Below are 25301 nucleotides of genomic sequence, written 5' to 3' on the forward strand. Positions count from 1 at the left end.
CTCCAAGTACATAGTCAAGTTTTCAAAGTTCATATATTTAGTTTTATTGAATATAAATCTAGCAACAGTACAGCAACAGTAATCAAATACTGTACAACACAACATTTGTCCTGACTAGTTTCCATCAATGGTAGAAATGCTGCGTTTTGTTTCACATACAAAAACAAAAAAATACATCTATACACTTAAAACAGACGTGTTCATTGGTAATAACACAAAAGGCTCTCCATGTTGGAGAACCTCCAAAGTACAATCTAAATTTCAAATACATCTGTTACACAATAAACTGCTCAATAAACCTCTAAATTACATCATACATGTAGAGTGAAATTTGTCTAATGTCTCTAATTGAAGCAATATGTTTTATGTTGATTGATTTAGAATAGTTCACCCAAAAGATCGGCCTATCTTGGTCACTATATGCTTTCATTAAATGGAAAAGAGCAGCTTGAACATTCTTCGGAATGTGTCCTTTTATTTTCAACAGAATAAAAACGTTTTGGAGCATTGTGAGGGTGAGTAAATGATGATTGAGGGTGCATTTATGGGTGAACTTTTCCTGTAAAATCTAAATTGATATAATGCCAAACATTGTGCCAATTTAATTTGTGCTTCTTTCAACCAAATGAAGTTTTATCCAATGGAAAATGTCAAATTACACATGATCATGTACAGTATTTGAACAAAACATACATTACAGAGGCCTGATGTTTACAATTATGTATCGCCAAGCACAGTGAAACCTTGGGCTGAAGTTATTGGTTGCTTTTACGAGAGCCATCAACTTGGTTTTGATAAAGCTTTAACCACAACATAGAGATTTTTCAGGTCGGTTTGGCACACATTGATGTGTATTTGTCTTTTTGTATACTTACAAAGTAGCACAACAGAACATTGGATATTGCAGTACTTGTCGAAACAACTTCACTGTTCCATGGACAAGACCAACTGCAATGATTTTTGTACACTAGGCTATAAGGAAGACAAATTAAAATTATAATAAAAATATAAATATATTTAATAACAAATAATACAATTCAGTAAATCACATTTGAATGCAAATAAATAATTAAATTGAAAATTGAGTCCAAAAAACAAAACTAAATTATAAAGTATTTTATAAGGCCACACTACACTATCACAGGAAACTGCAGAAAGCTACATACAACTTGTTTTTAATGTCAATAATCTCTAATCGTACAAACATGAAGGCTCAAATTACCAAATAATCTATGGGACTTCAAAGTCCAGATGGTGAAAGACAGATCGCATATGTTATATTATCGCTATGCCATTGACAAATTATGTTTATTCACTTCAATTTATATTTTGTTTATATTCAGGGAGTCGCATTATTTTAGGCAATTGATTTAGATTAATTTATAGACTAATAGTCAAACATTTTGACAAACTTAAATGCCCATAGGCAATGCGTGACTACTTTGAGCAATCTTAAATATATAAAAAATAATTTGTTGAATATTTTTTTATCTTTACATAATTCCAACACTTCCATTAAAGGAGTAGTTCACTTTAAAATTAATATTACCCCAATATTTACCCAACTTCAAGCTATCCTAGGTGTATATGACTTTCTGCTTTATGATGAACACAATCTGAATTATAATAATACATAACCTGATGCTTCCAAGCTTTATATGCCAGTGACGGGGTCCATTGAGTTTGAACCTAAAAAAAAAAAATGCATCCATCCATCATAAATGTACTCCACATGGCTCCTGGAGGTTAATAAAAGCCTTCTGAAGCAATTCGATTGAGTTTTGTAAGAAAAATATCCATATTTAAAACTTCAAAAAGTAAAATATCTATCTTCCGCCAGACCGCCTTCCGTATTTATATTATGAAAAAAACATGACTGGCGTGACATATGACGCCAGATGGGAAGCCTAAGCATTTTAAACTGCGAGTGGGGTTACACCTTTTGCCTAACTTGAATACAGAATGCCCAATGCTATCTCACAACCAATTCATACATATTTTACAAGGTAGCTAATTCGTACCAATTTGTACAACTTCTAGTACGAAATTGTGTGATTTGTTTACGGTTTGGGGGCGGGGTTATTTATTAATATAACTCAAATTGTGTTCATCAGAAAGAAGAAAGGGTGAGTAAATCATGGGATAATTTTCATTTTAAAGTGAACTACTCCCTTTAATTACATTTTTTTTTTTTTTTTGAAGGCTTCTCTATTCTTCTGAAATACTTATCAGAACTGGAAGTTGTCATAGTCGTAGGTAAACTAATATAGTGGTACAACAGAAATTACCGCAATAATTTCTTCATTGTGTTTACACTTAGACATAACATTAAGAAAAAAAAAGTCCTTCTGCAAATATATTACTGAATTTACAGCTAACATCTCATTTTACATAAATAAGCTGAGGATATTCATCTGACAGTGGAGGAACGAGCCAGAAACATATTGACAATATTATAAAAGCTGACATGGCACTGCGTGTTTGTTTGTGTGTGCTCTACAACCCTGTTCTTGCTTGCCATCGCGTTGAACGTCTGGATGAGAGAGTCTCAACCTGACCAATACAGTGGGCGAACCTGACGTCAGGGTTGAGCAAAGCTCAATCGATACCAAACCAGAGGTTTCACACATGTTATTCGACATCTGATGCATCGTTGTCCGATAGGTGGTAGTTTGAGCCTTTTACCCGGATGTATTCCACCTGCCGATCCTCATCAGAATCCGAGATACCACACGAGCAGAGCCGGTTATCAAACAACGACTCAATCTCTTCTAGTCGCCGTCCCTTAGTCTCAGGGAGGCAGCCATAAATGAAAAAGAAACCAGTTAGAGCCAAACTGGAATAAAGGAAGAATACACCTGGAAAACAAGAGAGATATTAGTTAATAAATAATCATTTTAATAATGGCTAAAAATACAAAAACTGTAAAGTCAATAATACATTTATTTATACTGGCCTAGTCAGAATTGTAGTTCCATTTCTTTACTTGCCCAGCCTACATTTTTACTGGCCTCAACATAAAAGAATTACCCTTAAAAATAATAATAATAATAATAATAATAATAATAATAATAATAATATATATTTATATTATATATAAAATATATATATATATATATATATATATATATATATATATATATATATATATATATATATATATATATATTTATATATATATATATATAATATTTTTAGTATTCGAATTAAGTGATGTTTCCTTTATGTATTTTTGATCATCAAAATCACCAATGACCTGCACTGCCTAGATGATGTCAGCAAAAAAAGAAAAGTTGTTTCAGATGCAAAGCATTTTATTACATATTGATTAACTGTTACCAAGAGAGCCTTTCTTTTTACTTTAAATAACATGTACTGATTAAATGGCACAATAAGTCCAGGAAAGTGTGCTTAAAACGTCAATTTGCACAGGGACTTGCAGAGGAAAAGTAATAGTGACTCATGAACATAATTAGTTCTACAATGCCTTTATGCGTAGTATACTCTTGATGTTGGGAGATCAAATACTGACAAAAAGGTCATGTTCATGACTGCTGTAACTGAACTAATTAGAGCATTACCGTAGTAAGTCAGGTACTGGGCCATATGGAGGAACGTTAAAGACACCAGCACATTGAAGGTCCAGTTCACCCCAGCCGAACAAGCATTTCCCGTGCTTCTGGCCCAAAGAGGGTAGATTTCAGAATTAACTGTCCATGGCATCGGTCCCATTCCTGTAGAGAATTAAAACTATTTTAAATGACCTTAATGCAATGTCACAATGAACATATTACAGGTTTAATTCCCCTAAAGCAACCTGTGGTTATATGTGTGTTGATGAATGGCACAATGATTGCAGATACCTTCTGGCATTTATCATACAGTAATTTAGCACGTATTGCTTAAGGAAACATTGTCCCTTACTTGTTACAAGCCTCAGTTCAGTAAAAAAATAAAATAAACAAATGCACAGTCTTTTGCCTGTTCATTTGGAAACTCAACCGTACTTGCTTGACGCACAAGAGCAAACCTCAATGGTTCTTGTGGAAGCTCAAGCATGCTGGTGTGAGACGCAAGAATGAACCTCATGGGGATGCTTCGCAAACGGAAGGCTGCTTCCTAGTGAGGCAGTGTCTTTACTAGTCCAGTCCTTCGGAGGCTTGAAGTCTAGAGTCCTCCTCAGCATTAAGCGCTAGAATGAGATGCTCTAGTGCGCATGCTACATGTTCCCACCCCCATGGTTACGGCATGAAAAACGATTAAAATTAATTTGGGAAAAACTATAAAAAAAATCTCAATTCATATGGGTTACTTTTCAATGTCTTTTACTGCAAGTCTGTTCATCATATAAAGTGATGTTATCTCTGCAGAAGACTTGGATGTGAATCATTTTTACCATCTCTTTTATTGTACTGTTGTGACATCATTAACCAACGTGGTTGAACGGCAGATTTGTGGTTTCGGGAAACAGTCGCGACTAGCTAGTTGATTTCTTCAACAATGCAATGTACTATGGTAGTTAAGAAGTGAGTTATGTTGTCGTTTGGAAAACGCACGCACGCCAGACTAGACTTGCTGTGTTAGGCCACTATAAAGGTGAAGGACTATAAAGCTAAAAAAGAAGTCTCTTACTCCCTCGAAGTGTCATGTTTTATGTCAGCATTTAACCTTTTAACTCTCAAATGCTGAATTTACTGTTTATGAACAATGTGCAGTGTTCATGTGACTGTGAGTATGAGTATGTGATTGGTAGTCTGTTGCTAAGCATCCAGCGGTAACATTCTAACACTGCTCCATTTAACACTGTACAAGGTTAGCACCGCAATATGCAGTTAACACTGCAAAAGTGGTACTGACCCTGCTCCAGAACAAGGTTACATAACCCCGGGTAAAAAGCGGTGCTAATTTAAGCCCTATTCAGACAGGATTAGATTCCCGTGGGTGTAAAGTCATTTTACCTCAGGACGTCTGTAATATTAATGGGCAATTCGCATGGGATAAGACCTCTCAGTAAAACTAGCAGAAGTGGGAGTAGTAACTCGTTTTAAGCACCACAGTAACCTCCTTGTCGTCATGTGCGTATGATGTTGATGTTATCATGAGCATACACACAACATGAGAGCCAGTCTGTACTCCGTCTCCTATATGTTTTATTGTGTTTACGTGTTGGTAATAGACACTTTCCTAGAGCTAAAATAAATGCTGTGCCTCTAATAAGTGCTTTTGATCTTCTTTTTACTTTAAATGATATGCGGAAAATACTGGACGTTTGCACTAGAGTTGTACTACCACCTACAACACAACCGAATGCTTCAAGCGCCTCAATGCTCGCAAAACGCACTTAAAAAAATAAAAAATAAATAAAAATTAAACAGGAAATGACGGAATTTTACCATACAGTTTTAGAGCAGGTCTATTCGAACGGGATTAGTATTACCCAAGGTAATTTTTCCAGACCTTTTTACAGAAGGTAAAAGTCTCTGTAATCTTCACTGACATTGTCCATAATGATTATCGAGATGGCACATTCGGACAGGACTAAAATCACCAAGAACCTCTGGTAATAATTACTTTACCCCCATGCCCCCATGTTAAACTAATCCAGTCCGAATAAGTCTTTAACTTATCTAAATTGCAAGTGTGAAACGCTCCTTTACTCGGGGTTAAAAGCAGTGTTTAGAACGACGATAACCCGGGGGTTAAGTGCAGTGTGAAAAGCCTCATAAAGATCATTTGTTTGAGAATTGCCCTGTTAAATCAATAGTGTTGTTGAGGCCCTGCTGAATAGAAAGAAGATCATGAAACATGCCATGCATCCCAGTTTGCATACTATATGCCCTAAATAATATCCAGGATTAGAATTAGTGTGTTCCAAATCGTTAAAATTAATATCCTAAAGATATCCCAATGGTCTGCTATATTTCAAACTATACACGTACGCTGAGGTAAAAATACACGTACGCTGAGGTAATTAAAAAACAGTTTTGATCATCTTACCTGGGGCAAAAAATGCGAGATAGAGCACAAGTCCCAGGAGCACAACCCATGAATAAGAGGTTGGGCAAAAGTTATAAGCCCATATACCACTATCTGTCATATGTGTGGAGTTAGAGCACCTGTTAGAGTTAAAACACACACAATTCATTTTATAGGGTATATGAATTAATAGTTAAATAAATGAAAATGTATAAATTACTAAACAGCATGCAGGTTCAACCACATGTAACTTCATGCAGCAATGTGACAATGAACAATCTTAAACATGTTAAAAAGATGAAATGTTGTATAAAATCTAAAAAGCCCCAATTAGGGAAACATCCCTTTTTTTGACAATCAATTCAATTTGACATCTGGCAAATTTTATCAGGTAACTTAATAATGTCAAATTCAAAAGTAATGTTAAAAATCGAATTCAGTAATATGTCCAAATATACACAGAACAGCTCAAGCACACACGCAATCCTGGCTTCACTAGTGACTCACTTGCCCCATGCTGCTCTCTCGGTGGAGGTCGGATTGACGGGCACGCAGGAGGAGGCAAACACAGCAGTTCTGTTTTCCTGATAACAGTAACCACAGCTAGGGTCCAACATACACGGCTCGCATGACCTAGAAACATAATGTGAAAGCAAGACAAAGTATTTAAAAACTAAAACCCAGCCAAAAATCCAATCTAAGCCTGTCAAAGTGCTGTATAAATATTGTGACCTTATGAACTCCTTAATACACATTCCCAGAATTTCTTATTCATCAGTACACATAAAAAAAAATTGCCTATTGATCATAAAAATTGTGTAATACAATATAAAATAAGTTTTCCATTTTATTTTATCCTAAAATATCCTTTATTCCTGTGATGGCAAAGCTACATATCGTGTCCACGAATAAACTAATTGTTTCCATGACTTACTAATATGTCAGCATGTTTTAATAATTTGTTTCCTCAGTTTTATTTAGTTGTGCGCACAATATAGTTAGAACAATGTGGCCACAATTGACAAAATTAAAGGAACAAATGATATCGTGCTCACGATTTACTTCAAACGAGAGAAGTATTTTTAAAAATGTGTGGCCAGGTTTATAACTCCATTAAAAACCATAGTAACAAACAAGGATGAGAACTAAAATGAAAAATTGAAACCAAAACAGAACCTGACCATCACACACACACACACACACACACACACACACACACACACACACACACACACACACACACGTCGTGTTTCCATGTTTTATGGGGACTTTCCATAGGCGTAATAGATTTCATACTGTACTAACTGTACATCCTATCCCCTTACACTGCCCCTGCCCCTAAACCTACCCATCACAGGAAACATTCTGCATGTTTACTTTCTCAAAAAAACTCCTTCTGTGTGATTTATAAGATGTTTTCCTCATGGGGACCTAAAAATGTCCCCACAAGGACAAGGATTTCGGATATTGCCATCTTTGTGGGGGCATTTTGTCCCCATAACATAGGGATTACCAGCCCCCCCCCCCCCCCCCACACACACACACACACACACGCGCACACACACACATATATTAAGGTTGTCAACATTACGCATGTTTAAAGTATTTCAAGTATTTAATTTTACAGCGTTTATCGCTCGACTCGTCTCATTTTCCAATATGGCTGCTGTCCGTATACGCATAATGTACTGGCTTTATAAAGTATCTTCTTATTAAACTGTTTGTACACAAAAACGTGCAGCAAATCCTCACAACACATGCAAATACAAAAACGCGCTGCAAATCCTCACAACACATGCAAATACAAAAATGCGCTGCATATAACAGACCACAACAGAAATGTTTTAAGGGGACTCCTTTGATTGACGAACACTGACCTGAAAGGTGAGTTCTTTTGTTTTGTTTATTTAAACATCCTGAACGTATGATTGCCTGGTCTTTTTTATACAGTGTAACAATATATTTAGGCCAACAATATCCAAATGACTAAGCAATTATACGATCATGATATAAGTAAACAAACAAAAAACTCACCTTTCAGGTCAGTTTTTGTATTTGCATGTGTTGTGAGGATTTGCAGCGCGTTTTTGTATTTTTATGTGTTGTGAACTTTTGCAGCGCGTTTTAGAATTTGCATGGGTTGTGAGGATTTGCAGCACGTTTTTGAATTTGCATGTGTTGTGAACTTTTGCAAGCGCGCGTCGTCAAACTGATGAAGATGTTTTCTTTATTTGCTGGTGCTTTCTTCATGTGCAGCGTGTTGAGATGTCTCGTCCACCGTAGTGTTGTCCTTTAACCTACTGTTAAGAGAGAACTGATGATGATAATTGGCATGAGCAGCAGATCCGATATACTGAACATGTGTGCACAACATACGTTGTTGTGTTTAGTAATTGGAGGTTTTTGCAGTCAAATCGGTTGATTTAGGAGTATATATATATATAGCAAATTATGACAAAATGAATGTGTTTAATAAGATAAATGGCGACAGCATTAGTTTCACAATAAGCATGCAACCACACAGGTGCGATTAATTGCGGGGAAAAAAATTACAGCCCTAATATATATATATATATACACACACACACACCTAAAGGATTATTAGGAACACCATACTAATACTGTGTTTGACCCTCTTTCACCTTCAGAACTGCCTTAATTCTATGTGGCATTGATTCAAAAAAGGTGCTGAAAGCAATCTAGAAATGTTGGCCCAAATTTATAGGATAGCATCTTGCAGTTGATGGAGATTTGTGGGATGCACATCCAGGGCACAAAGCTCCTGTTCCACCACATCCCAGAGATGCTCTATTGGGTTGAGATCTGGTGACTGTGGGGGCCATTTTAGTAGAGTGATCTCATTGTCATGTTCAAGAAACTAATTTGAGATAATTCGAGCTTTGTGACACGGTGCATTATCCTGCTTGAAGTAGCTATCAGAGGATGGGTGCATGGTGGTCATAAAGGGATGGACATGGTCAGAAACAATGCTCAGGTAGGCCGTGGCATTTATACAATGCCCAATTAGCACTAAGGGGCCTAAAGTTTGCCAAGTAAACATCCCCCACACCATTACACCACCACCAGCAGCAGCCTGCACAGTGGAAACAAGGCATGATGGATCGATGTTCTCATTCTGTTTATGCCAAATTCTGACTCTGCCATCTGAATGTCTCAACTGAAATCGAGACTCATCAGACCAGACTACATTTTTTTCAGTCTTCAACTGTCCAATTTTGGTGAGCTTCTGCAAATTGTAGCCTCTTTTTCCTATTTGTAGTGGAGATGAGTTGTACCCGGTGGGGGTCTTCTGCTGTTGTAGCCTATCCGCCTCAAGGTTGTGCATGTTGTGGCTTCACACATGCTTTGCTGCATACCTCGTTGTAACAAGTGGTTATTTCAGTCAAAGTTGCTCTTCCATCAGCTTGATTCAGTCGGCCCATTCTCCTCTGACCTCTAGCATCAACAAGGCATTTTCGTCCACAGGACTGCTGGATACAGAATGTTTTTCCCTTTTCACACTATTCTTTGTAAACCCTAGAAATGGTTGTGCGTGAAAATCCCAGTAACTGAGCAGATTATGAAATAATCAGACCGGCCCGTCTGGCACCAGCAAGCATGCCACGCTCAAAATTGCTTAAATCACCTTTCTTTCCCATTCTGACATTCAGTTTGGAGTTCAGGAGATTGTCTTGACCAGGACCGCACCCCTAAATGCATTGAAGCAACTGCCATGTGATTGGTTAATTAGATAATTGCATTAATGACAAATTGAACAGGTGTTCCTAATAATCCTTTAGGTGAGTGTATGTGTATATATATATATATATATATATATATATATATATATATATATATATATATATATATTTGACTTTTGCACTCTAAATACACCACAATACATTAAAAGTCTGTTGCAACTTCAGTTTTATTATTATGTTTTATTTATTTATTTTAAGCTGCATAAATGGCTCGCTCAGAAACATTCATGATTATGAGATCCCAACCACGATCTCATTAACATATGACCACCACGTTTACATATCAACACCTATTAAGTATTTACCTCCAGCTATCTTGGTCAATATTGCATGGCAATTACAGTGTGTCCATTAAATACTGTATTCCATTACAGAAGATTTGAGGACAGGGCTCTTGAGAGACAGTCTATACACAAATTGGGTTTGCTGCTGTGATGATAGTGCAGCCATTACGCATCCATTAGCTGGAAAATATACATGCTTTGTTTTGTTGGTGTGTGTACGGAGACCTGGAGGATGGTGTAAAAGTAAATTAGGATGGAGAGAGAGGCCACGCTCTGTCAGACTACAGGGGAGTCATTGTTATGAGGTTACACACTTCAGACTCTCTATTACCGTGACATTAAGAAACAGCGAGCAACCTGGACCCCCTAACACACTCAGTTATTACCGCAAAGTACACACCAACAGAGCCAAACATAAAATTGATTTTCACTTAGGTTGAAAGCCAAGGAGTTTGTTGACTAAACCAAGAGAAACCCATTAGAAATAGTATAATTTCACAATAATAATGCTGACGGAGACACAAGTATAGCAATAGATCTCCACTGGACTCAACATAAATTCGAAAATCTTCGTGAAATGGCATTTGCAAACCATTTTACTTCCGGAATGTGATGTGTTTCTGAGCGAAAGTTGATTTTATCCTTAATACATTGATGGGTGAATTAAATAACACTTTTTTGTTTTAATCCAGATCTTTTAATTTATTCAAAAATACAATTTACACATACAATGACATGACAATATTATTGTATGAATGAGGCATTTATAGTGCTTTCATATGTACTACTGTACACCCTAAGTGCTTTACACTCATGTCTCAGGGGTCTCTTCTCAACCACCTCCAGTGTGCAGCATCCACTTAGATGATGCGATGGCAGCCACAGTACAACGGCGCCAGTGCGCTCACACACACACACACCAGTGATAGGTGAAGAAGAGAGAGGGTGATAGAGTCAATTCAGTGGATGGGGATTATTAGGAGGCCATGATTGGTAAGGGTCAATGGAGGGAATTTGACCAGGACACCGGGGTTACACCCCTCTTTACGAGAAGTACCATGGGATTTTTAATGACCACAGAGAGTCAGGACCTCGGTTTAACGCCTCTTCCGAAAGACGTTATTGTCACGGAGTGTTGAGATGGAAGTAGCGCACAACTAGATAACAAAATACTTTAATCTCCTATTGAAATCGTTACAAGAAACCTTTACACTGATAATACACTGACGATGCAAAACCCAGAATGAACAGAACAGTGGGTATATATAGGGAGGAAACAAGGTAGAAACTAAACTAGACACAGCTGAACTGAGGATTAAATCAATCTATAACCAAAGTAACAGACAGGCAGAAAACAGGAGGAGAACAGAACTAATTAAACTAGAAGCAAATGAAAAACTAAAACTAGAACTAGAAGACTAGTACAGAAATACAAACATAAATGAATACAAACTCAGAACATGACAGTACTCCTCCCTCCTCGAAGGCTCAACCCTGGGCCAAAAACAGAAGAAAAAGAGTCCAACCAGGAAGTGGGGATGGGCATCCTGGAGTCATGGCAGGTGAAAAACAGGTGACCAGGGTGACATAGGCAGACTAATAAGCCTCCAGGACGGCACCAACAATACAGGGAACCAGGAAAGGTGCAGATAGCTCAGGGAGCTTTGGAGGAACTGGTAATGCAGGGAGCCAGCTGGTAGGTCAGGGCCTCCTGATACTTCAAGTGTGGTCCCCATGGTTTTGACAAGATGACATGGAACGACAGCCTCCTTGACCAAAACAAAGGAACTAGGAGCACTAGAGATAAGAATGGTCTCCTTGGCCGAAACGAGGGAACTAGGAGCACTGGAGATCCAAACTGCCTCCGTGGCCCTGAGAGGATGACCCATGTCCCCCCAAAACAGACTTAGTAATTTGCCTCACTGGAACAGGCTCAGGAATTTCACTCTGGAATGGGCTCTGGAATTTTACTCTCTAGGACAGACTGGAATTTCACTAACCGGAACGGGGTGGATGATGCTATGTATTGTCCTCATACATTTCCCTTAAATAATAACAAAATCAGAGCCATTCAACCAGAGGACATAGTTAATATAATCAACCATTTACCAGAACGAAGAAACTGATATAATTCATCATCAAGCCCCTCCCGAAAACCGGCCTTGAGCATATGAATGGTGCATCTCAACAGATAAAGAAAGCAAACAAAGGAAAAACTAAACTGGACACACCTGAACTGAGGAATAAAATCAATCTGTAACCATAGTTGCCAACAGGGAAAATAACTAGTTAACAAACTACAGGCAAATGAGAAAATAGTACAGAACAGGAAAACGACATAAATTCAAATGAAACATTTATTTTAAACTACCGGAAATGAAATTTTTGAAATGACAACCTTTAGTAGTTTGGTATAATATTGTATTTTTTTTTTAACTGCTATTTAAAAAACTTAAACTTGCCAAACAAATGAATGCAGTGGATTGTAAAAGACTACCTCCCTCTTGAAACTTTAACTTTTGAGGAGACTTTTTTGAGGAAGTGTTTATTGGATAAAAGTCTTGTATGGGTTGTTTGCTATGGGTGGATGGGTAAAGCTTGAACCGCCCTGCTCTGCAACTTTTTGGTCTGAAGTTTAATGATGACCGTGATGTGTTCCTCTCTTAAGAATTGGAAGATGAGTCTCAATTTCTGCAGCAAAGATGATATTGTCACTGCAATCAACCTCGGGTCAATGGTACCAGCAGATGGTGCAGAGACAATGATGTGGAGACTGATTGTATTCATAAGGTCCCATAGTTCCACAGTTCCAATTGTACAGTGTTCCTATCATCTCAGAGCTGTCCGTGTGCAACTCATTTTCATGCATCTCCCATAGAGACTTGATATTGATTTATATTCATTTTATTCCAGTATGAATTCTCCAGATCACTACAGCAGTGATTTCTAAATTAGGACTGAACGGTATATAATCCATCCATCTTTTAGACTGAAAAATTTAATTTGAAGTACATTTTTCCATTGTCATACTATTAAAATGGCTAGGCCTACTTAAATTTCATTACTATTAGACAGATAAACAGAATATATTGGCTCATTAAAGAAAGTATGCATCAGCATGGAACTTGTAGTTCACTTAATGAAGTCATATGTTCATTCAGTTGCACTCTGATGGATTCGATGAGTTGATTTCATCAGATTAATTAATACTGGTAGCTCCAGAGCTTGTAAGTCTTCTTGAATGAATACAGTCTTTGAAGGTTAAGCATAAGGCCGTGTGTCAACCAAAGCGTTTTTTTCACGCTGCTGGCTGGCGTTTTCAATTGTTTTCAATGAGAGCGGCATGTTTTTTAGAACGCCTGGAGCGCAACGAGGCGCTGAGCGAGTATTTCACGCTCATCACTGTCACTCTTTACCCAGCTGTCCAATCACAGTGGAGGAGGGGCGGGACAAACACAACACAGACCAACTGCCACATTCTGCGTGTCGTCATCAGATGAAAACAAGCAATAATAACGCAACAAAATTATTTAGAAACTAAAGCCAGAGCAAATACTGTACATTGGATCTGCAGTTTTATATAGAATAAATACAGAAACAAACTACCTGTGAAATTAGTAAGACTTCCGTGGATTTTCCGTATCATAACAAGCAAAGAGTCTCAGCTGAAGAGAAAAAAAACGCTGCCTGCCAAAACGCTCTCAAGCGCTCAAAGCGAGGCGTTTTCAGCAGAGCGCCTAGCGTTTTCTGCTGGCTAAAAACGCTTTGGTGGACACACGGCCTAAGAGTAATTTATTTGTAATCGGACAACACATTTTTATTTCGGAGTGTCTATTCACACCAAGTGCAAATAGCGTGCCTTGTCGGCAAGTGCTATTCGCACTAGCTCCGCCCAACAATGCATCAACATGAAACATCTGTGCCAAACAAGAAAAAAAAAACAATCGGGGCGCAATCAGTAAAGTGTATGGCTAATGGGTCACTGTTTTGTTGCGATCAACACGGGTTCAAATCCGCCAATTCTAGAGCTTGCTCTTCTCTCTTTTCTCATCACAAATCCCATAGGAAAGGCATTTATTTTTTTTTAACAAAAAGTTCTAAATGTGGAAAAAAGTGCCTAACAAAATGTTTAATTATAATAAAAACATGTATTGTGTAGGGAGGGCTTTTATTGTCATTTTAAGGCAGCATCCATTTAATAATTTAAATAAAAATATAATTTATTATTGCATCCTGTTAATGTACAACAATACTGAGGAGCAAATAGTATGTATATTTTAAAATAAAGTATAAATTACTTTTTATATTACACAGAACTGCAACTTTTATATGGTTTAAAAATGGTAAATATATCTGCTTAATTTCCAAAAATGAACTTTGTGTCATATACATATATCATATACTTAACTTCATGTCACATCAAAAATTCCCTTTTTGCATTCTACAGAACAAAGAAGGTCTTTTGGTATGGAATGACATGATGAATAAATGATGTCGGTATTGTATCTTTTGACTGAATTATTTGTAAAGTTGTTTACTGATCAACAGCTTTTATCAGTTGGCTGACCGAAGGAAGTCTTGCACATTTGTGCATCCTCGAGGGAACTATCTCTTTAGTCACTTTTGAAACCAAGTAACAAGACAGCTGTCACTATATAGGAACTGATTATACTATATCTTATATAGTGTACTTATGAATTATTCATATTGCCTCTGGCGAGAAGCTCTAGAAGATAAGCATGCCCATTAAATCATACTCACAGATGTGTAGTGCAGCTGGAGTTGGGTGTCGTGGGGTCTGTCAGGTGTAATGTAACAGGAGGGGAATGCTGGGCTGACAGGAGGAAGCCAACAGAGAGGACACAAAGACTCAAAACAGTACCTGTACACAAAGATTGAATCAAAAATTTATTTCATATATAAATATATATTTTGGCTTATATATATATCTCAAAATGTTCAAAAAAGCATTATAAATAACAAAATATTGGGGAAACATGGGCAAGTTTTCATACAAGGAAGTTGTCACAAGGACAATATGTTTGTAAAAAATAATTGATATCGGGGCAATGCTTTTTATGTTTTCATTTTATACATTTTAATTACAATATCTGTTGGAAAAATCAGTTGGTTCATGTTGCATAGCATTATGATGTTTTACTGTTTCATGAAATATTGCTAGAAAATCATAAAATAAAATACATTTTAAATACAATTACACAACTGCTCATGCGTTAGGGGTCAGTAAGATTTTTTTTTTTTTTTAAAGAAATTAATACTTTTATTGAGCAATGAAGCATTAGAAGTGAACTAGAAGTAAGTAAACTAGAAGTGACAATAAATACATTTATAAAGTTACAAAACATTTCCATTTCAATTAAATGCTGTTCCCTTTCGGGGAACTCGAGCTGCGTCGAAACGCTGTGAGAACGCCTCTGCGTTAATGCGTCGTGAAGCGCCTGTAGAACCATTCCATCGGAAAAAAGATCGATCGTCGGCGTGATGACGTCATCGACCGGAAGCTATAAAGCGTCCGTGAAAACAAACAGGAACTAGCTTCTGAGCCTTCAGCAAGCGATCTGTGTGAACCTGTCTGTCTATTTAGTGTTTTTGTCACGGTTCATGAATTCATTGTCTCCTTCTCTGTGTCTTGTGAGGTTGTGTGGGAGGCGTGGCCACTGATTATGGGACTCATCACTTTCACCTGCTGCACTCATCAGTCTCACTATTTATACCGCTCTCTCACTGGCACCCATTGTCAGATTGTTACAGGCGTTTCTGGCGTGGCTGGCTTCGGCTTCTGTTTCCCCTGGGGGATTTATCTCTGTTCCTGGTCCCGGATTCGGCCTCTGGTTGTCCGCTGCGTCCCTGCTCTGGCCATATCGTCTGCCTGACCGCCTGCACCTGACCTTCGCCGCGGCTCGCCTGCCTGTACCCTGGAGCCTGTCTCTTTATCACTTTACCTGTTATCTGAGCTTGGTTTATTGTTGACGCTTGCCGTCCTGTGGAACAATAAACTTGTATTTGATTCGCTATTGGATCCTCTCTGTCTCTCATTACAGCCGTGACAGAACAATCTGACCATTATGGATCCAGCGAAGATGAACGAATTACAAGAGTATCTCAACGCGAACAGTCTGCGGATGGATCGCCAGGAGCAACAGGCGACTGCCACCACCCAGGCATTACAGGCGATGGCGGAGCAGGTGTCCGAGCTCTCCAACCAACTTCAACAGCTACGGATTCCCACTGCGCCCCCACCACCGCCGCCGTTTCCCCAGCCACCAGCTAACATCAACCCGCACGAGCCCCGGATTCCGACGCCCGAACGCTACGCTGGTGAGCCCGATCTTTGTAGATCATTTCTAACAAGATGTTCATTGTTCTTTTCTCTGCAATCCACCACGTTCGCTTCAGAGACTTCCAAGGTGGCGTTGGTAATCAACCTGCTCACGGGCCGTGCGGCACGCTGGGGAACGGCGGTTTGGGAGAATCGCCATCCGTGTTGTTCCTCGTTCCTCGCACTCACGGAGGAGATGAAACGGGTCTTTGACCGAGCTGCCGTGGGACGCGAGGCGGCCCGCAAGCTTTCCGATCTGCAACAAGGCAGCAGACCCGTTTCTGATTACATCATCGACTTTCGCACCCTGGCCGCTGAGTGCGGTTGGAACAAGGAAGCGCAGTGGGACCGTTTCCTGCATGGGCTGGCTGACCGTGTACAGCGAGAGGTGTACGCCTTGGATTTACCTACGGATCTCGATGGACTGATGACGTTAGCACTTCGAGTTGACTCACGCCTGGAATCCCGCTCTCATATGCGGAGGACATCTGAGTTTCGTGAGCCCAGTGGCACCTACACGGTCAGCCCCACCAACGATCCCGAGCCCATGCAGGTGGGTAGAGCTCGGCTTTCCCGGGAGGAGAGAGAGCGTCGCAGAGCGGGGGGTCTCTGTCTCTACTGTGGTGCGGCGGGGCATTTCCTCAACCAGTGTCCAGTAAAAGATCGAGCCCGGCAGTAGAAAGGAGGTTACTGTCGGGTGGAGCTGCGTTAGAGAAAGCCTCGTCCGCGACTCTCCTCCCGGGAAGATTGCAGTGGGCAGCCAGTTTTCACATCTGCCAAGCCCTCGTGGATTCGGGAGCAGAGGGTAATTTCATCGATCAGACTCTGGCACATCGACTCAGGATTCCCGTCACCCCCCTTTCCAGTACCATTTCTGTTCACGCCCTCAATGGCCAGACTTTACCCACCATCACCCACATCACTGAAAACATTACACTCACCATTTCTGGGAACCACACAGAAACTATCACATTCCTCCTCACTGACACTCCACACGCACCTGTTGTCCTCGGTCATCCCTGGTTACAGAAACACAATCCCAGGGTTGACTGGGGACATAATACTATCACATCCTGGAGTAATCAGTGTTATGCCTCTTGTCTTGTGTCTGCTCGTTCGTGTATGTCTAGTTCTGTGTTGCAGGAGGAGACGGTGGATTTATCTAACGTGCCCAAGGAGTACCTCGACCTGAAGGAGGTGTTCAGTAAGTCCCGGGCTGCTTCTCTTCCTCCTCATCGTCCCTATGACTGTGCTATAGATCTACTTCCAGGCAAGTCTCCGCCTAAGGGCAAGTTATATTCACTTTCTACTCCTGAAAGGGAGGCCATGGAGAAATACATTTCTGATTCTCTAGCTTCCAAGTTCATCCGTCCTTCCTCTTCTCCAGCGGGGGCGGGGTTCTTTTTCGTGGGTAAGAAGGATGGTTCTCTGCGACCTTGCATTGACTACCGGGGGCTGAATAACATCACGGTAAAGAATACCTATCCTTTGCCGTTGATGTCTTCAGCCTTCGAGAGGTTACAGGGAGCATCCATATTCACGAAATTGGATTTACGCAATGCTTATCATTTGGTGCGCATCAGGAAGGGGGATGAATGGAAGACTGCATTTAACACCCCCAGGGGGCACTTTGAATATTTGGTCATGCCCTTCGGGCTGTCCAACTCTCCCGCAGTCTTCCAGACACTGGTCAATGACGTGCTGGGAGACATGGTAGATCAGTTTCTTTATGTTTACCTGGATGACATACTGATTTTTTCTTCTTCTCTCCAGGAACATGTCCAGCACGTCAGACTAGTGTTACAGAGGTTGCTAGAGAATGGGCTTTTTGTCAAGGCGGAGAAATGCGCGTTTCATGCACAGTCTGTACCATTTTTAGGTTACATCATCTCGTCCGAGGGAATGCGCATGGATCCCGATAAGGTTAGGGCTGTGATAGATTGGCCAAGTCCAGATTCCCGTAAGGCCCTACAGAGGTTTCTGGGGTTCGCCAATTTTTATCGGCGTTTTATTCGCAACTTCAGCCAGCTAGCCGCGCCTCTGACTGCCTTGACCTCCACCCGAACGGCGTTCAGGTGGTCGGTTGCAGCCGAGACTGCATTTACCAACCTGAAGAGCCGCTTTGTTTCGGCTCCCATTTTAGTGACCCCTGATCCATCACGCCAGTTTGTGGTGGAGGTTGACGCGTCAGAGGTGGGGGTAGGAGCGGTTCTATCCCAGCGCTCTTCCTCGGATGACAAGATGCACCCTTGCGCGTTTTTTTCTCATCGCTTGTCGCCAGCCGAACGCAATTATGACATTGGTAATAGAGAGCTGTTGGCAGTCAAACTGGCATTGGAGGAGTGGCGTCATTGGCTAGAGGGTTCGGGGGTTCCTTTTATCGTTTGGACCGACCATAAGAATCTGGAATACATCAGATCTGCTAAGAGACTCAACTCCAGGCAGGCTCGGTGGTCCCTTTTTTTCGGACGTTTTGACTTTTCTCTTTCGTACCGCCCGGGTTCCAAAAACATCAAACCCGATGCTTTGTCGCGCGTTTTTGACCGCTCCGAACGCCCGTCTACTCCCGAGTGCATTTTACCTGAGAGACTTAGAGTCTCCACACTCGTATGGGAGGTCGAATCGAAGGTCAGGACGGCCTTAGAAGGGGTAACGCCTCCGCACGGTGGACCACCGAACCGATTATTCGTTCCGGAGGGAGTTCGGTCCGACGTTGTTCGATGGGGACACTGCTCCAATGTCGCTTGTCATCCAGGAGTTAATAGAACCAAATTTTTGGTTAAGCAACGATTCTGGTGGCCCGGTATGGCTCGTGACATCCGAGATTTTGTTTTGGCCTGTTCAGTCTGTGCCATGGGGAAGACATCTAACCGCCCTCCCGATGGGCTCCTTCAACCGCTGTCTGTCCCTTCGAGACCCTGGTCCCATATCGCTCTAGATTTTATCACCGCCCTCCCGCCCTCCCAGGGCAAGACGGTTGTTTTAACTGTCGTGGACCGATTCTCGAAGATGGTACATTTTGTTCCCTTGCCCAAATTACCCTCAGCCAAGGAGACAGCGGTAGCTGTCGTCGATCACGTCTTTCGTTTACATGGCCTTCCGATGGACGTGGTTTCCGACAGGGGACCCCAGTTCGTGTCCAAATTTTGGCGAGAATTTTGTAAATTATTAGGGGCGACGGTTAGTTTGTCTTCAGGGTTTCATCCTCAGAGCAATGGCCAGACTGAGCGGGCCAACCAGGACCTTGAGAGAGGGTTACGATGTTTGGCCTCCAGAAATCCTTCCTCCTGGAGTCAACTCATCTCATGGATTGAGTACGCACATAATTCATTACCAGTGTCAGGTACGGGCCTTTCGCCTTTTGAATGTAGTCTAGGGTACCAGCCACCTATCTTTCCCAGTCTGGAATCCGAAGTCGCGGTCCCCTCCGCGCACGCCTTCGTCCAGAGGTGTCGAGACACTTGGAGTAGAGCCCGTGAGACTCTGCTCCGGGTGGGTAGACGCACCAAGGCCCAAGCCGATCGCCACCGGTCTAAGCCTCCCGTCTACGTCGTGGGTCAAAAAGTGTGGCTTTCTTCTAAGAACATTCCTCTCCGCTCCGTGAGTAATAAGTTAGCTCCTAAATTCATTGGCCCGTTTACTGTCACCAAAATTCTTAGCCCGGTGACAGTCCGCCTCAAACTACCTCCCGCGTACGGGAGAATTCACCCCGTGTTTCATGTTTCCAAATTAAAACCTGTTTTTCATGCTCCTATTAATCCGCCTACCCCGGTTCCCCCCCCGCCGCGACTCGTAGATGGGGAACCAACTTATACGGTCAATCGTATTCTGGACGCTAGACGGAGGGGACGCGGATTCCAGTACTTGGTGGACTGGGAAGGTTACGGTCCGGAGGAGAGAAGTTGGGTTCCTGCTAGGGACATACTGGATCACTCCCTTATCGATGATTACAATCGACAGGTAGGTCCTCCTGGGAGCTCCAGGAGGCGCTCCTAGGGGGAGGGGTACTGTCACGGTTCATGAATTCATTGTCTCCTTCTCTGTGTCTTGTGAGGTTGTGTGGGAGGCGTGGCCACTGATTATGGGACTCATCACTTTCACCTGCTGCACTCATCAGTCTCACTATTTATACCGCTCTCTCACTGGCACCCATTGTCAGATTGTTACAGGCGTTTCTGGCGTGGCTGGCTTCGGCTTCTGTTTCCCCTGGGGGATTTATCTCTGTTCCTGGTCCCGGATTCGGCCTCTGGTTGTCCGCTGCGTCCCTGCTCTGGCCATATCGTCTGCCTGACCGCCTGCACCTGACCTTCGCCGCGGCTCGCCTGCCTGTACCCTGGAGCCTGTCTCTTTATCACTTTACCTGTTATCTGAGCTTGGTTTATTGTTGACGCTTGCCGTCCTGTGGAACAATAAACTTGTATTTGATTCGCTATTGGATCCTCTCTGTCTCTCATTACAGCCGTGACAGTTTTTGTCTGTCTATATCAGAGTTTTTCCACCCTTTTGTTAAATATTTCATTATATTAACAAACAAAGAGAAAAGAAAATAGATAGATTAAATATGGCGAGTGAAAGCAGTTTCAAGAGGTGTGTTCATCCCTGCCCACGCTACATCACGAGCGGGGATACACACTCTCTTTGTGTAGCCTGCTTGGGAGCGCAGCATGCCCAGGCAGCCCTCGAGGGGGCTGCTTGCGAGCACTGTGAGCGATTGCCATTGAGAACGCTGCGCTCCCGCCGGGCACTCTTCGAGGAGGGTGCCTCGCCTCGTGTTCCCCGCGGCTCTGGTCCCGCTGCCGCCGAGGCGGAGCGAAGGCTGCAGTCGTGGGGATCACAATTGGATGTTGCAGAGGGGTTAGAGACGGGCGCTGCCTTATCTCTGCCCTCACCTGCTCCATCCAGCGGCTCTTCTCGGGGCATGGAAGCACGCATGGCGGTTTCTTCCCCCCCGAGAGAGTCGCCGGTGCTTCATCTGTCCAGCTCTGAGGAGGTGGACGTTGAAAGCATCGACACTGAAGACTCGTCACTTCAGTCCCCTGCTAGTGAGGAGCTAGTTGAGGTTTTGACGCGAGCAGTGGCCAGATTAAACATCGACTGGCCCACTGAAAGATCTGAGGCAGGGAGAAAACGTCATAGCAAGCTAGACGAACGCTTCCTGCCATCTCGCGCTTCAGAACCTCAGCGGCGGGGCCTGCCGTTCTTCCACGACTTGCACACCGAGGTGGCAAGATCGTGGAGGAGACCGGCATCATATCGTGTGTTCAGCCCGCAGACTTCGGTCTACAGTAACATCAGCGGGCTGAGACAGTATGGTTATGGGGCGATGCCAAAGGTTGAAGAGACGCTCGCGAGCCATCTCTCGCCTTCATCGGCATCGTCCATTAAGGCCCCGACTTTACCCACCAGACCTTTAAAGACAACGTCGGCGCTGGTGGGTAAAGCGTACTCGGCAGCGGGTCAGGCGGCTGCATGCCTGCACACGATGGCTATCGTGCAGGCATACCAGGCTGACCTGCTGAGGGATCTGGACGGTAGTGATGCTGTGGGGGGTGATATTATTGCCGAACTTAGATCGTCAGCCGATCTAGCTCTCCGGGCCACCAAGGAGACGGCCAGATGTGTTGGCCGCTCCATGGCAGCATTGGTGGCCACGGGGAGACATTTATGGTTGAACCCCACAGACATCAAGGAGAGGGAGAAAGCCTTTCTGCTTGATGCGCCGCTTTCTCCTGGAGGCCTCTTTGGTGACGCAGTCCACACTGTCACCGAGAGGTTCCAGGAGTCGAAAAAGCAAGCTGCGGCGCTCAAGCAGTTCCTCCCTCTCCGGGTCCAGGTCCCTGGGGCTGCTGCTGATACCACCAAGCAGCCCAAACCGAGTACGAGCTCCTCACACAGGGCTCAACAAAAGCAGAGCGTCGCTGCCCGAGCTCCCCCTCAGCGTGGGGACGAGGGGCGGCGCTCTCAGACGAGGCCTTCGAGGGGCAGGGCTGATCTGCGGACAGTCCTGATCGCCAAGAAGGCCTCGTCGAAGCGTTCCTGACGCCAGAAGCGTCAGGACGCTGAGGGTGGTTCCCCCCGTAGGGAAACGGTGTTTACCCCTGCCAACGGTACCCGTTTCCCTACGGCACCCTCGGGGGGCCGCGCTGCCAACCCCGCCGCAATGCCGGGGCGCAGTCGGTCTCCGCGGGCCACCCGAGGGTGGTCCGCACCCCCTTCGGGGGGCCCCCGAGCAGTCAAGTCAGTCGTTCCCTGCCGGTCCGCCGCTTCAGGGCACTGTGCTTGTTGCTCAAAATACACCAGAGGCCAGCCTCGAGAGGCTGGTTCCCTTAGTAGATTTTCTAGACGAGTGGAAACGTCTATCAAATATATCTCATTGGGTCCTGCAGATAATAGAAAAGGGGTACGCCATTCAATTCAGAAGTCGGCCACCTCCTTTCTGCGGTGTCCTACCTACAGAGGTGGGCCCGGAGCAGGCTCTGGTAATGGCACAGGAAGTAGAGACACTCCTGCAAAAAGGGGCTATAGAGAGGGTTCCCCCTCCCAGCAGGGAGTCTGGCTTTTACAGCCGTTACTTCATCGTGCCGAAGAAGGATGGGGGCTTACGCCCGATATTAGATCTGCGGCTATTGAATCGCTCGGTGGCCAAGCTCAAATTCAAGATGCTTACACTCAAAAAGATTGTAGCGCAGGTCAAATCGGAGGATTGGTTTGTCACCATAGACCTCAAAGATGCGTATTTTCATGTCTCCATCCTTCCACATCACAGGAAGTTCCTGAGGTTTGCCTTCGGGGGAGAGGCATACCAATATCGTGTACTTCCCTTCGGTCTAGCACTGTCACCCCGCACGTTCACCAAGTGTGTGGATGCAGCTCTGGCGCCGCTGCGTCTGCAGGGCATCCGCATTCTGAACTATATCGACGACTGGCTGATTCTAGCGAATACAGAGCAGATGGCGGTTCAGCATCGAGATGCTGTTCTCGCCCATATGTCGAAGCTGGGGTTGAGGCTGAACGCCAAGAAGAGTGTGCTTTCTCCGGCTCAGAGAACCACTTTTCTAGGTGTGAACTGGGACTCGGTAATTATGCGGGCGCAATTATCGCCAACACGCATAGCATCGATCCTGGCAGCCGTCAAAGAGCAGAAGCTAGGCCGAGCCGTCACTGTGAAACAGTTCCAGAAACTGTTAGGTCTCATGGCAGCAGCGTCCAACGTGATACCTTTTGGCCTACTGTACATGAGGCCACTGCAGTGGTGGCTCAAAACAAAAGGGTTCTCCCCGAGGGGAAATCCGCTCCGCACGATCAAAGTCACGCGGCGATGCCTACGTGCTCTGGTCATGTGGAAAAACCCGGGGTTTTTATCTCAGGGTCCCGTGTTGGGGGCTCATGTTCGTCGCGTAACGCTAACGACAGATGCCTCTCTCACGGGCTGGGGGGCGACCATGAGTGGTCGCTCATCCCAGGGTCTATGGCAGGAACATCAGCGGCACTGGCACATAAATCGGCTAGAGATGCTCGCAATGTTTCTTGCATTGAAACAGTTCCTGCCCGACCTCAGGGGCCACCACGTACTAGTCAGGACAGACAACACGTCCGTGGTCGCCTATATAAATCACCAGGGGGGTCTGAGGTCTCGTCCATTGGACAAACTGGCACATCGGATCCTCCTGTGGGCCCAAGGGAAATTGCTGTCAATCAGGGCAGTATATATCCCGGGGGCCCTGAATCAGGAAGCAGACAGCCTGTCGAGACAGGGGCCGAGGCCCGGGGAATGGAGACTCCACCCAGAGGTGGTGGAGCTCCTTTGGAAGGTTTATGGGAAAGCAGAAATAGATCTATTTGATTCGGCGGAGAATTCCCACTGCCCGCAGTGGTTTTCTCTGACCCATCCGGCCCCGCTGGGGCTGGATGCCATGGTACAGGAGTGGCCGAGGCTGCCTCTGTACGCCTTCCCCCCGATTGTCTTGCTTCCAGGAGTTCTGGGGAGGGTACGCCGGGACGGGGCCCAGGTACTTCTAGTGGCTCCGAACTGGCCGACCCGAGTATGGTTTTCGGACCTGATATCTCTCCTGGAAGGCTCTCCGATGGAGATTCCAACCAGGAGGGATCTACTCTCTCAGGCGGGCGGGAGATTCCTGCACCCACGCCCGGAGATGTGGAAACTGTGGGCCTGTTCTCTGAGGGGGCTAGGCTCATAGAGGAAGGTCTCTCGGCCGAGGTCGTAGAGACCATCCTACACTCCAGAGCTCCGTCCACAAGGAAGCTGTACGCTTTGAAATGGAGACTTTTCTCAGCATGGTGCAGAGAACGCCAGTGGGACCCAGTTAACTGCCCGGTTGGTACAGTGCTGGAGTTCTTGCAGGCAAGGTTCTCGGCAGGGTGACCCCCTCCACAATAAAGGTGTACGTGGCGGCCTTGGGTGCCTTCCACGTCCCTTTCGGTGGAGTGTCTTTGGGAAGACACCCTCTAATTACATGCTTCCTTCGTGGCACTTTAAGGTTGAGGCCGGCTATGCAGCATGGGACTTGCCAATTGTTCTGAGGGGCTTGTCCGGACCACCGTTCGAACCTCTGGAGGAGGTTTCGGATAAGTTCCTCACTCTGAAAACCATCTTTCTGTTGGCCATTTCTTCTCTTAAAAGAATAGGAGATATTCAGTCCCTGTCGGTAGGGCCGTCATGTTTAGAGTTTGCGCCGGGGATGGTGAAAGCATTTCTGCATCCCAGGCTGGGTTATGTCCCCAAGGTTCCTACGAGCCCACGGGGCCCCATCACTCTACAAGCCTTTTGTCCTCCTCCGTTTAAGACGTCAGACCAGGAAAGGTTAAATCTGCTGTGTCCTGTGAGGGCACTGGATACATATGTCCACAGAGCTGCCCTGTGGAGAAAATCAGAGCAATTATTTGTCTGTTTCGGACCCCCTAAGAAGGGGGCTCCAGTAT

General features: G+C 43.8%; 1 protein-coding gene across 1 annotated transcript in view; it reads right to left on the minus strand.

Moving 5' to 3' along the window:
* Window positions 1-19: 19 nt before the first annotated feature.
* LOC137049760 (proton myo-inositol cotransporter) overlaps window positions 20-25301 on the minus strand; it is a 99811-nt gene continuing 74529 nt past the window's right edge. The window contains exons 6-10 of the mRNA XM_067428402.1: window positions 14783-14903; window positions 6484-6609; window positions 5998-6116; window positions 3582-3734; window positions 20-2858 (exon numbers count right to left, since the gene is read on the minus strand). Of these exons, the coding sequence (XP_067284503.1) occupies window positions 2632-2858; window positions 3582-3734; window positions 5998-6116; window positions 6484-6609; window positions 14783-14903 (746 nt within the window). The 3' untranslated portion in view covers window positions 20-2631. The remainder of the gene's footprint in view (window positions 2859-3581; window positions 3735-5997; window positions 6117-6483; window positions 6610-14782; window positions 14904-25301) is intronic.

Source organism: Pseudorasbora parva, chromosome 20 (genome assembly GCF_024679245.1).
Source record: "Pseudorasbora parva isolate DD20220531a chromosome 20, ASM2467924v1, whole genome shotgun sequence".
In the NCBI taxonomy this organism is placed as follows: domain Eukaryota; kingdom Metazoa; phylum Chordata; class Actinopteri; order Cypriniformes; family Gobionidae; genus Pseudorasbora; species Pseudorasbora parva.